This window comes from Panthera onca, chromosome C1, assembly GCF_046562875.1.
Source record: "Panthera onca isolate mPanOnc1 chromosome C1, mPanOnc1 haplotype 2, whole genome shotgun sequence".
Taxonomy (NCBI): Eukaryota; Metazoa; Chordata; class Mammalia; order Carnivora; family Felidae; genus Panthera; species Panthera onca.
Window position 1 is genome coordinate 8,427,502 of NC_138346.1, and position 10,845 is coordinate 8,438,346.

General features: G+C 51.3%; 1 protein-coding gene across 1 annotated transcript; it reads right to left on the reverse strand.

Moving 5' to 3' along the window:
- Window positions 1-2,612: 2,612 nt before the first annotated feature.
- TEX44 (testis expressed 44) lies at window positions 2,613-3,955 on the reverse strand. Its single transcript, XM_060624125.2, has one exon. The coding sequence runs from the start codon at window positions 3,912-3,914 to the stop codon at window positions 2,736-2,738; it is 1,179 nt and encodes a 392-aa protein (XP_060480108.1). The 5' UTR covers window positions 3,915-3,955; the 3' UTR covers window positions 2,613-2,735.
- Window positions 3,956-10,845: the final 6,890 nt, after the last annotated feature.

Here is a 10,845-nt window from a genome sequence, read left to right on the forward strand (position 1 = left end):
AGCACGGATGGTTGTCAGGTGTTAGCCCCAGCGCATAAATGAGAAAGAGCGAGGGGGCGCTAGCTTTTCAGGGGTGAATTAATAACTTTGTCTATGCCTGAGTCCTCACCATCAAAGAATACATACAGCCACCCCATTATTCTGACGACTACTCATTCTTTTCCCCCTTACACACCACCTTCCGTTCCCTCTCCCTTCCCGGTAGCACTCTCCTTGTTCAGTTTTCATCCATGGCCGTGATGGGCTGGACCACTCCTGCTTGCTGACCTGTGTCCTAGGAACGGCTTCCTCTTGCCTGTGGAATGGGGCCTTTCCTTTCTCACTCTGGCCATCTTCTCCGGAGCTGCGGTGCACCCACTTCCATCCGTGTTGGAGTCCTCAGCCCCCATGTGCAGCCCTGACCTTTTCCCCAGGTGTCTTAGCACCTGGATGCCTGGGGGGGGCGGGGGGGGTTCCACCTACAGAGGTGACGTGTTGCCAGGAGGATTTGCCAACACAACTGTTTACCCCGCAGCAAAGAGGGAGCTGGAAGGAGAGGGGGAAGTCTGCCCTTGGCAGGAGCTCCACAGAACCCTCTGTCATAATAATCACAATGATTGCTAACACAGAGCGCTCAGCTACGTGCCAGGCGCTGTTCTATGCACTTGACTCCTTAGCTCATGTAATCCTCAGAGCAGCCCGATGCAGTAGACACTGTTATTATTGACATTTTACAGATGAGGACACTGAGGCACAGGGAGATGAGTTAGTGGGACGCAGAGCAGGATTCGAGGCAGCCTGGCCCCCAAGGCCACACTCTTTACAATGCTGCCGGCTCTGGCACACAAAACGGGCCCAGCAGCCCTTCCTGTGGGGGAACCTCCGCGACGGGGCTGACCCCGCCTCCCCCGAACCCCACCCTGATGGACGCGAGGCCCAGGCCAGGTATTTCGTTTCCAAAGCCTCCGTGATTGGTGTGAGAGAGAGAGAGCAAGGGAGCCAAGCCGGCGCTGTCCTCCTTTGGGCCTCTCCTACTGGAGCTCTCGAGAACAAGGGCCTCTGTCTCTCCGGGAAGGAGGTTGAGCCGCCTCTGAATGGAGCCAGCACAGGCGGGCGGAGCTGCAGAGACAGAGCCCTGAGGGCCAGGCTGAGCCCAGGGCCAGCAGCGCCCCCTTGGCGCTCGTGCCTTGCATCTAATCCCTTCACCTGATCTGGGTCGAGTTTGGTTTCTGTCCCTTCCAATCTTTCATTCACCTCCGCGGTCTGTCTCTAGCGGTGCCTGCCAGACAGCGGCACTTGCCGGGCTCAACTGTTGCTCTGGGCTCCGGTCAGGTTGAGCTGCTCCCCAGCTAAGCAGGCCTCATACCTGCCCCAGCCTTTGTTCCTCTCCCCTCTGTCGGGGTGGACGCTCCCTTTCCTCTCTTCCCAGGTCCGACTCGGTTGATTCTCCGGAAGACCCTGATTACTGGGATCTGGATCGACAGTCTTCCTCCTCCGAATTCTTTGCTCTCACTATGAGGACATTTCCTAGCTCACCTACAGCATGTGGCAGCTCCTTGAGAAAAGGGGGTAGACACGCCTGGTTTGTCTTGGCATCCCCTTGGGGCCTGGGGTGATCTGCAGGGGCGGGGTGGCAAAGGGGCGCCTCTGGGCTCAGGCAGGTGACATCAATCACGGATGCAGGCCAGGGGTCCCTCCAGACCTGTCCCTCCAGACAGGGCAGCTCGGCTACTGATTGCTCTGAAGAAATAAGGCTCTTAGGTTTCTCAAGAGAAGCAGGAATATCTTTTTTTTTTTTTAATTGTTCTTAATGTTTATTTATTTTTGAGAGAGAGAGAGAGAGAGAGAGAGAGAGCGAGCATGAGCAGGGGAGGGGCAGAGAGAGAGAGGGAGACACAGAATCCAAAGCAGGCTCCAGGCTCTGAGCTGCAGCACAGGGCCTGATACGGGACTTGAACTCACGAACTGCAAGATCATGACCTGAGCCAAAGTCTGACCCTTAACTGACTGAGCCACCCAGGTGCCCTGGGGTTTTCCTGGTTTTAAATCTGAAAGTCCCACCTCCCAGGAACCCTCTTAGTTCAGACCAACCCTCAGGCAAACAGGGATGGTCGGTCACCCTACTAGATCCCTGTTCCCACCATGTCCCCAGACCGCTGGAGGATAATCATGATGGCAGCTGAACTGTGTGAGCTTGTTAAGTGCCAGCCAGGCACCCTGTGTTAAGCCCTGCATTGTTTCCCTCATGCCTCATAACCTCTTCACGATGTGGATTCGTTATCCATCCTGTAGGTGAAAATCAGAGGTTCAGAGGGCAAACTGACTTGCCCCGGATCAGTAAGAGCCCTGGGGTGTGAACCCCAGTTCACACTGGTCTGACTCTCTTCTCAGTCCCCCTTGGAGAGCCCAGCAAGGCCCTGGGGAAGGGTCCGCCCTCACTTCCTCAGGAACACACTTAAGTGGGTGGGGGTCCCTCTAGGATCAATGTTTGAAAGTCTGAGACCCCCACGCCTGGCCCCCCAGCCGTGCCAAGCTCTTCTCTTTCTGGACTTCAACCTCCAGCCCCTGAATCGGACAGCCCGGGAAGCCCTCGGGGGACACCTTTCCGCACTTAGAAAAGAAATGCTCACCAGTGATTTATTGCCTGATCTGGGGAGAGCCAGCCCGGGCAGGGGTGGGCGAGGCAGCAGGGGCATGCGGGTCCCAGGCTCTCGGGAGGTTGCTGAGCCGGTCCTTCGGGGCTCCCTTCGTAGCCTCTAGTCAGGGTCTGGTCTGGCAGGGGCCCGGCGTGGACTGAGGTGGCTGGTCAGGTAGCGCATGGCCGAGCGGATGCCCTCTATAGTCCTCTGCTCCACCGTCTCCAGGATGTGGGTGACAGAGCGCAGGGCCGAGCCAGTCCCTGTCATCAGCCCAGAGGAGAAGGTGCTCCCCAGGATGCTGGAGACGGAGCGCAGGCTGGGCCCGGGGCTCTGCAGCACGTCTGTCGCGGAGCTGTGGCCAGAAGCCAGGAAGGCCGTGGCCATGCCCGTGGTGGTCTCCGACCACACTAGGATCTCCGCCAGGGAGCTGATGGACCCCTCACCTCCGCCCAGCAGGCTGGTCATGGAGCGCATATAGCTGTTGTCCTCGTTGGCCATATAAAGGCTGACGTCCAGGGGCCTCCTCCCCGGGGCCACCTCGCGGGGGCCAGGCGAGGGGGGGGCACTGCCTCCTCGTGTGGGCGGGAGCTGCTCAGCCTGCAGATATTCTGAGCCGCCCACCAAATCCCCCTCAGTCCCTCCCTGGGACTCAGCGGTAGTCGAAGCTTCGGTGTCAGAGGTCTCCGGACCCTCAGGTTCCCCCTCGAGAGTCCCTCCTTCAGCGGTGGTGGTGGTGCCCGTGGTCTCAGTGTCCTCCTGACCACCCGAGTCTGCAGAGCTCACAGCGGGCTGAGTGTCCTTTCCGGGGAACTGTGCCTTAGCAGCTGCCATAGTTGGAGCTGATTCTTGGTCACTGTCCGGGGTACCCGACATCTGTGGGGTCTCTTCTTCCCCCAGGGGGTCTCGTTGGGAGGTCTGAGGACTCAGAGACATGCTTGCATTTTGCACCAGTCCCTCCCACGCTGGGTCCTGGGAGCTCGTGGGCATTTGTGGAGCGTTTGAGGCCTGGTGGTCAAGCAGGGCCGTGGCCTCCTTAGGCTCCTGGCTGTCCCCTACAGCAGCTTCATGCTTGTCCTTGTCCCCAGATTCTGATGAGGACTTGGAGGGGACCTGCTCAGTGGAGGCCTGATCTACATCCTGCTGTTCAGGTGATACGGTGGCACCGTTAGCCGTTGGGACATCTGCAAGGAGGGGGTCCTGACTTTGGGACCCCACTGTTGAAGTGTCCGTGGGCCTGCTGTCACCATGTGTGGGGATGCTGGCAGCTCTGGCCTCCCCCGAGGGTGCGGTGGTCATCTAGGCCCTCTGTCACTTGTGCTGGTTGAGGGAGTGGCCACGGCCCTGCGGGGCCAAGTTGTCCAGGTGGTGAGGTCACAGGGGGCTGCCGGCAGCTGGCGATGTCATAGGTACTTGCACCGCACGGCTCCTGAGCCTCTGGGGTGGCCGCCCTAGCGGGCTGAGTTTGCAGGAATATGAGGAGAGAAGGGCAAATGTTTTGGGAAAAAGTGGACGTGTGTCTACAGGTGCAGCTGCTGGCGCCCACAGGAGTCGTGGGACACAATGTTGTTTAACAAATGTTGTGAGGGGCCCCCCCGGGCGACTCAGTCCATTAAGCATCCGACTCTTGATTTCGGCTCAGGTCAGGATCTCAGGGTTTGTGGGATGTGGCCCTTGTCAGGCTCTGTGCTAACAGCTTGGGATTCTCTCTCTCTCCCTCTCTCTCTGCCCCTCCCTCACTTGTTCTCTCTCTCTGTCTCTGTCTGTCTCTGTCTCTGTCTCTCTCTCTCTCTCACACACACACACACACACACACACAGAATAAATAAACTTTAAAAAAATAAATGAATGTTGCCAGGAGCCACCTCCAGCACCTCTCTGTCCACACTGGTGACTCGGTACCCTGATTTGGCCAGCCTTTCTGCAGAGAGTCAGTTTCCCAGCAGTGGTGAGTAGAAACAAATGAAGGCTAAGGGCCTGGGCAGCTCCTAGCAATGACTGTGTTTGGTTGTGGGGCACCATAGACTGAACATTTGTGTCCCACCCCAAAACTCATAGGTTGGAGGTTATTCCCCAGTGGAATGGTATTTGGAGGTGCGGCCTTTGAGAGGTGCTTACTTAGGTCATGAGGGTGGAGCCCTCGTGAGTAGCATTGGCGCCCTTATCAAAGAGGCCACACGCGGCTGCCGGGCCCCCTTGCTCTATGTGAAACGCAGCAAGAAGGAGGCAATCTACAAACCAGGAAGCAGGTCCTCACCAGACACTGAACCCACCCATCGCTGGATCTTGGACTTCCCAGCCTCCAGAACTGGGAGAAATAAATTTCTGTCAGGGTGCCTGGCTGGCTCAGTCAGTGGAGTGTGTGACCCTTGATCTGTGGGTCGTGAGTTTGAGCCCCACATTGGGCATAGAGTTTACTTAAAAAAAAATCTGTTGTTTATAAGCACACCCCACTGCCCCAGTCTATGGTGTTCTGTAATAGCAACCCGAACGGATTAGACAGAAATTTGCACCGAAAAGTGGGGGGCTGCTGTAGCAAATACCTAAACACGTGGATGCCACTCTGGAACCGGGGAACGGGCAGAGGCTGAAAGAGTCTGAGCCCACGCTCACAAAAGTCTCCACGGCTCTGGAGATCTTTCAGGATGGTTCTGGAGAGAGCTCAGAAAGAAAAGGAGAGTTCTGGAGAGAAAGCCTCAGTCTTCCTAGAGAACCCCTAATAATCCTGAACCACGTGTTGGGAAAAATATGGAAGGTAAAGACATTTTGATGAGAGCTCAAGTGGAAACAAGGAACATGTTACTGGAAACTGGGGGAATGGCGATCCTTGTTATAAAGTGGCAAAGAACTTGGCTGAAGTGTGTTAGTATCTTCTGGAAGGTAGAACTTAACCTGTGAGTGGTGAAATCGGAAGAAATTGAAGCAGTTTCTAAGTAAAGTATTGAAGGTGCAGCTTGGCTCCTCTTACTGTTTAATGTAGAATTCCAAAGGAGAATTGTTAAGCTGAAAAGAACTAGAACTTAAAGATCTGGAAAATTCTCGGTCTATCCACACTGCAAAGAATGAGGTGTATTTGGATTTTTATGGTTTCGGGTCTCACATTTATTTTTTTCTTCTTTGTTAAGTTTGTTTGTTTGTTTAGAGAGCACAAGTGGGTAAGGGGCAGAGAGAGAGAGAGGGAGAGACAGAATCCCAAGCAGGCTCTGTGCCATCAGTGCAGAGCCCAGTGCGGGGCTGGAACTCACGAACTGTGAGATCATGACCTGACCTGAGATCAAGAGTCCGATGCTTAACTGACCGAGCCACCCAGGTGCCCCTCGGGTCTCACATTTAGATCTTTAATCCGTCGAGTTTATTTCTGTGTATGGTGTCAAAAGGCAGTTCAGTTTCGTTCTTGTGCACGTAGCTGTCCAGTTTTCCCAGCACCATTTATTAAAGACACTGTCCTTTTCCCATCGGATATTCTTGCCTCCTTTGTCGTAGATTAAGTGACTCTGGAAGTATGGCTATATTTCTGGGCTCTCCGTTTTGTTGCATCGATCTCTTTGTCTATATTTTGTGCCAGTACCATACTGTTATGATTACTATAGCTTTGTAGTGTATCTTGAAACCTAGGATTGTGGTACCTCCAGCTTTGTTCTTCTTTCTCAAGATTGCTTTGGTTATTCGGAGTCTTCTGTGATTCCTTACCAATTTTGTTATTATTGGTTCTGGTTCTGTGGAAAGTGCCATTGGTATTTTGATAAGGATTGCATTGAATCTGTAGATTGCTTTGGGTAGGATGGACATCTTAATATTTTATTTATTTATTTTATTAATTTTTAAAACGCTTACTTATTTTTGAGGGGAGGGGCAGGGAGAGAGGGAGACAGGGGATCTGAAGTGGGTTCTGTGCTGACGGTAGAGAGCCGGATGCAGGACTTGAACTCACAAACCGTGAGATCAAGCCCTGAGCCGAAGTTGGACACTTACCCGACTGCGCCACCTAGGTTGCCCCTACATATTAATTTTTTTAGTATGCTCTAGGCCCAGTGTGGGGCTTGAACTCACGACCCTGAGATCGAGTCGCATGTTCTACCGACTGAGCCAGCCGGGTGCCCCCATCTTAGCAATATTCTTCCAATCCACAGGTATGGAACGTCTTTCCGTTTGGAGCAGGTGTGTTTGGAGAACATCAAGGGTGCGGCCAAGCGGTCACTTGATATCATCAGGGCTGTCACTCCCTTCGCCGGCCCAGAGTGGGAGGGCTGGTGACGGTGGGGTGCAGATCAGCACGGGAGGGGCTGCCGGCATGGGACCTGGGCGTAACTGCCTGGCCCAGCTGTACCTCGCAGGCTCCACTCCCTTCCTGCGCTCCTCGTGACCCAGGATGAACAGTCTCCATCTCCTCCCTGCTCAACTGGGCTGGAAGGGCAGAGGATAACAAAGGATCTATAACCCCCCGAGTACTCTTCGGAAAAGTGCAGACCCGGGTCAACCTACTTGTGCTTACGCTCTTTGTTAAGGAGGCGGTTGGAGTGGAAGCTTCCAGTCTCTTTTATCTGTGCTTCCCCTGGGGTTGCCAGCTAACAGCGACTACTAACAGGCAGGAGAAGGAGCCAAGCATCCAACCCTTCCAACTACCCCATCGTCTCTACGTAGGTAATGCATCTATTATTACACCCATTTTACACATGGGGAAGCTGAGCCTCAGAGGGGACAAATGACTCATTCAGAGTCACACAATTAATGAGCACTGAATCTGGGTTTTAAACTCTGTCTGGCTTCAGAACTCAAGCTCTCCTATACCATCTTATACCCTGGAGGGGGGGTATTAAAAATTTTGAATGACTGGCATGGTAAGGACACTGGATAATGCAGACAGAGGCCTAACAAGATCGCATCGCATCGGTAGGCAACAGCTGTTGTAACTTCTCCTGAGCCCCAGGCTCAGTGCTCATTAAGTACTTCTTCTCCCCATGAATACTCTGCTGCCTTCTCGGAGCTCACAGGGCAAACCCAAGTTTGTTGGGGAGGGAGGGACCAATTGGTACGAACTTGTACCCTGTGAAAGAATCATGGGAAGACTGCTAGTTGCTCACCCTCGTCACCCTTCTTCTTTAGTATCAGAACCTCCATTTTATTCAGCGTGGCTATGTGCTCAGCCAAAAGAATATGTACCCCAGCCTTCCCTGCAGCAAGGTAAGAGCTTCTGGCCGATGAGATGTAACAGAAAGTCCTGAGTGGAATTTAGAAGGGATCCTTCGAAAAGCAGAACATCTGTTTTGCTCTTTCCCCATTATGCCATCCTGCTATCAGGTGTGTGAAGGCCGGAGCCCCAGCAGCTGTATTGGTTCATGAGGTGACCTTGAGATTGGAAGGCACACACTAAGATGGTGGAGCACAAAAATAGAGGGAATCTGGGAGCCATGGTTGGAGCCGCCATACCAGCCACCACGAGACCTTTGCTCTCCTCCTGAGCTCTTTTATGTGAAGGAAAAGAGTCATATATATGCTCAGACTACTGTTATTTGGCTTTCCTTTTACATGCAGCTAAATTTAATCTCCTCCAGTCCTGAAGGTTAGGAGATCCCTGTGGGGTAGTTGGTCAGTGTTTGCCTGAATATCTTCCTGTCCTAAACAGTTAAGACCAGCATACCGCACTGACTGCATTGAGTGCCTGCACTGTGCAGGTGTTATTTCCCCAATTTACAGGTGAGGAGACTGAGACTTAGAGAAACTACGTGCACAGCACGTTCAATGGCATCTGCCTGACCCTAGAGGCTCCCACCCCCTACTCCTCCCTGTGTCCTGCTTCTAGTTAGTACGTTCTTGGTTCTTGATGTCACCTTGTGCACAGCCTGTGGACCACTGAAGCTGTCAGGCACTCCTTGTAACACTGAAACCAAGCTCCTTGTCCTCCCCTTCCGTTGGAATTCGATTAAAAATTTTTTTTAAATGTTTGTTTATTTTTGAGAGAGAGAGAGAGAGTGCTTGTGAGAGTGGGAGAGGGGCAGAGAAAGAGGGAGACAGAGGATCCGAAGTGGGCTCCGTGCCAACAGCAGAGATCCCAATGCGGAGCTCAAACTTGTGAAATGCCAGATCATGACCCAAGACAAAGTCGGACACTTAACTGACCGAGCCACCCAGGCGCCCTGGAATTCGATTTTTGATCCTACATGTGGCATTTTACACTTACCCTTGTTAAATCTCACATGCCTTAAAAATCTGAACCAAGGAGGGGTGTTGGGTGGCTCAGTCAGTTGAGTGTCTGACTCTTAACCTCAGCTAGGGTCTTGATCTCAGAGTTATGAGTTCAAGCCCCGTGTTAGGCTCTATGCTGGGCACAAAGCCTACTTAAAAAACAAAATGAAAATCTGTGCCAAGGAAAGAAAAGTAGACTAAGAAGGGATTAATGTCAAAGAGTGGAGAGGAGTATTAAGATTTGGGGACAAAATATTGTTTGTTTATGCATAAATATTAAATAACATTGGTGTAGAACATCATGTATATTTATTCTGTTATACATAATATATATGTAGGCATATATAAAAGAAAATATATTTAAAAGAGTTGTTCTCCTTAATTTAGTTTGAAAGTTTCTGGCCTTTATTTTATTATATTTTTAAAAAAATATTTATTTTGAAAGAGAGAGAGTGAGTATGAGTGGGAGGGGGCAGAGAGAGAGGGAGAGAGAATCCCACACAGGCTCCATGTTGTCAATGCAGAGCCTGACTAGGGGCTTGAAACCATGAACTGTGACATCATGACCTGAGCCAAAATCAAGAGTTGTGTGCTTAACTGGCTGAGCCACCCAGACACCACTTGCCTTTATTAAGCAATGCTCAGAGGAGGAAATTAGTCTAAAAACTGTTGCCTTTGATTTCTTTTCCATTCCTGTCTTGTAGACATAATGACTCTCCATTAAATAAATAAATATTCTCATTTTAGGGTAAACCCAGTTTGGGGACTATTATGCAACTATATAAAGCCTACATAGACACATGGAAAAATGCTTAAATAATATTACTCTAAAAAGCAGGATACAGTATTTCATGCACACTATGTGTATTTGCCAACACTCTCAGCTGGGAGTAATGGAAACCCAATTCAGACTTGCTTAAGCTGAATAATAATAATATTATTAATAATAATAAAGGCATTTGTTGGTTCACAGAACCTGTAAAGTCTAAGGGAAAATTTCCCTACCACAGGAGCCCCGTGATAATGTCAAGATTTAGTCTTCTCTCTCCCTTTATTTTTCTTTCTTTCTTTCTTTCTTTCTTTCTTTCTTTCTTTCTTCTTTTTCACTTATATTTGAGAGATAGAGAGAGCACGAGCAGGGGAGGGGCAGAGAGAAAGGGAGACACAGAATGTGAAGCAGGCTGCAGGCTCCGAGCTGTCAGCACAGAGACCGACGTGGGGCTTGAACCTATGGACCGTGAGATCATGACCTGAGCGGAAGTCGGAAGCTTAATAGACTGAGCCCCCCAGGCGCCCCTCTGTCTCCCTTTCTTGGCTCCCCTTTCTCACCGAGGCTAGATTTGTAGGAAGCTGTCCTCCGCGTGCAGGCTGCTGGCGGCTGTGGTCAGTGCAGAGACGCTGTAGTTACGGAGTTATGGTGAACCTCAGGCCTGAGCCTTGTGGGCTCCTGTTCCCTTCTCTGAAGTGATCTCTACGGCCTGGGGACCACATCCCGGTTGGTCAGGCCTGGAGTGGGGGCATGGGGTCAGCCCCACTGAAGCATAAGGCCTCCAAGTGGTAGCGGAGTGGGTCCCTAAAGGATTTTGGGGTGCTGTAACCAAAAGAAGGCGAATGGATGCTGGGTGGGAAATACAGAAAAAACCCGCTTGTATGGTGAACACAGACATGTGAAAAAAAAGTCTGTTGGGGAAAAGCCTGGCAGGAAATAAAGCAAATTGCCCAGAAGATATTCTTTTTTTTTTTTTAAGTTTATTTTCAGATTTTGAGATTTTGAGATTTTGAGAAAGAGAGAGAGTGCGAGTGAGCTCACGCTCTTGTGTGTGTGTGAGTAGGGGAGGGGCAGAGAGAGAGGGAGAGAGAGAAAATCCCAAGCAGGCTCTGCATTGTCAGAACAAAGCCTGACACGGAGCTGGTATCTACGAACTGTGAGATCATGACCTGAAGCAAAATTAGGAGTCGGATGCTTAATCAACTGAGCCACCTAGGCACCCCCCACTCCCAAAGATATTCTGATTATTGTAACAAAATCAGAAAATACATATCAGAA

What these genes read in the sequence shown, in the direction of transcription:
- TEX44 (XM_060624125.2), bottom strand. Translation starts at nt 3,914, where the DNA reads ATGACCACCGCACCCTCGGGGGAGGCCAGAGCTGCCAGCATCCCCACA.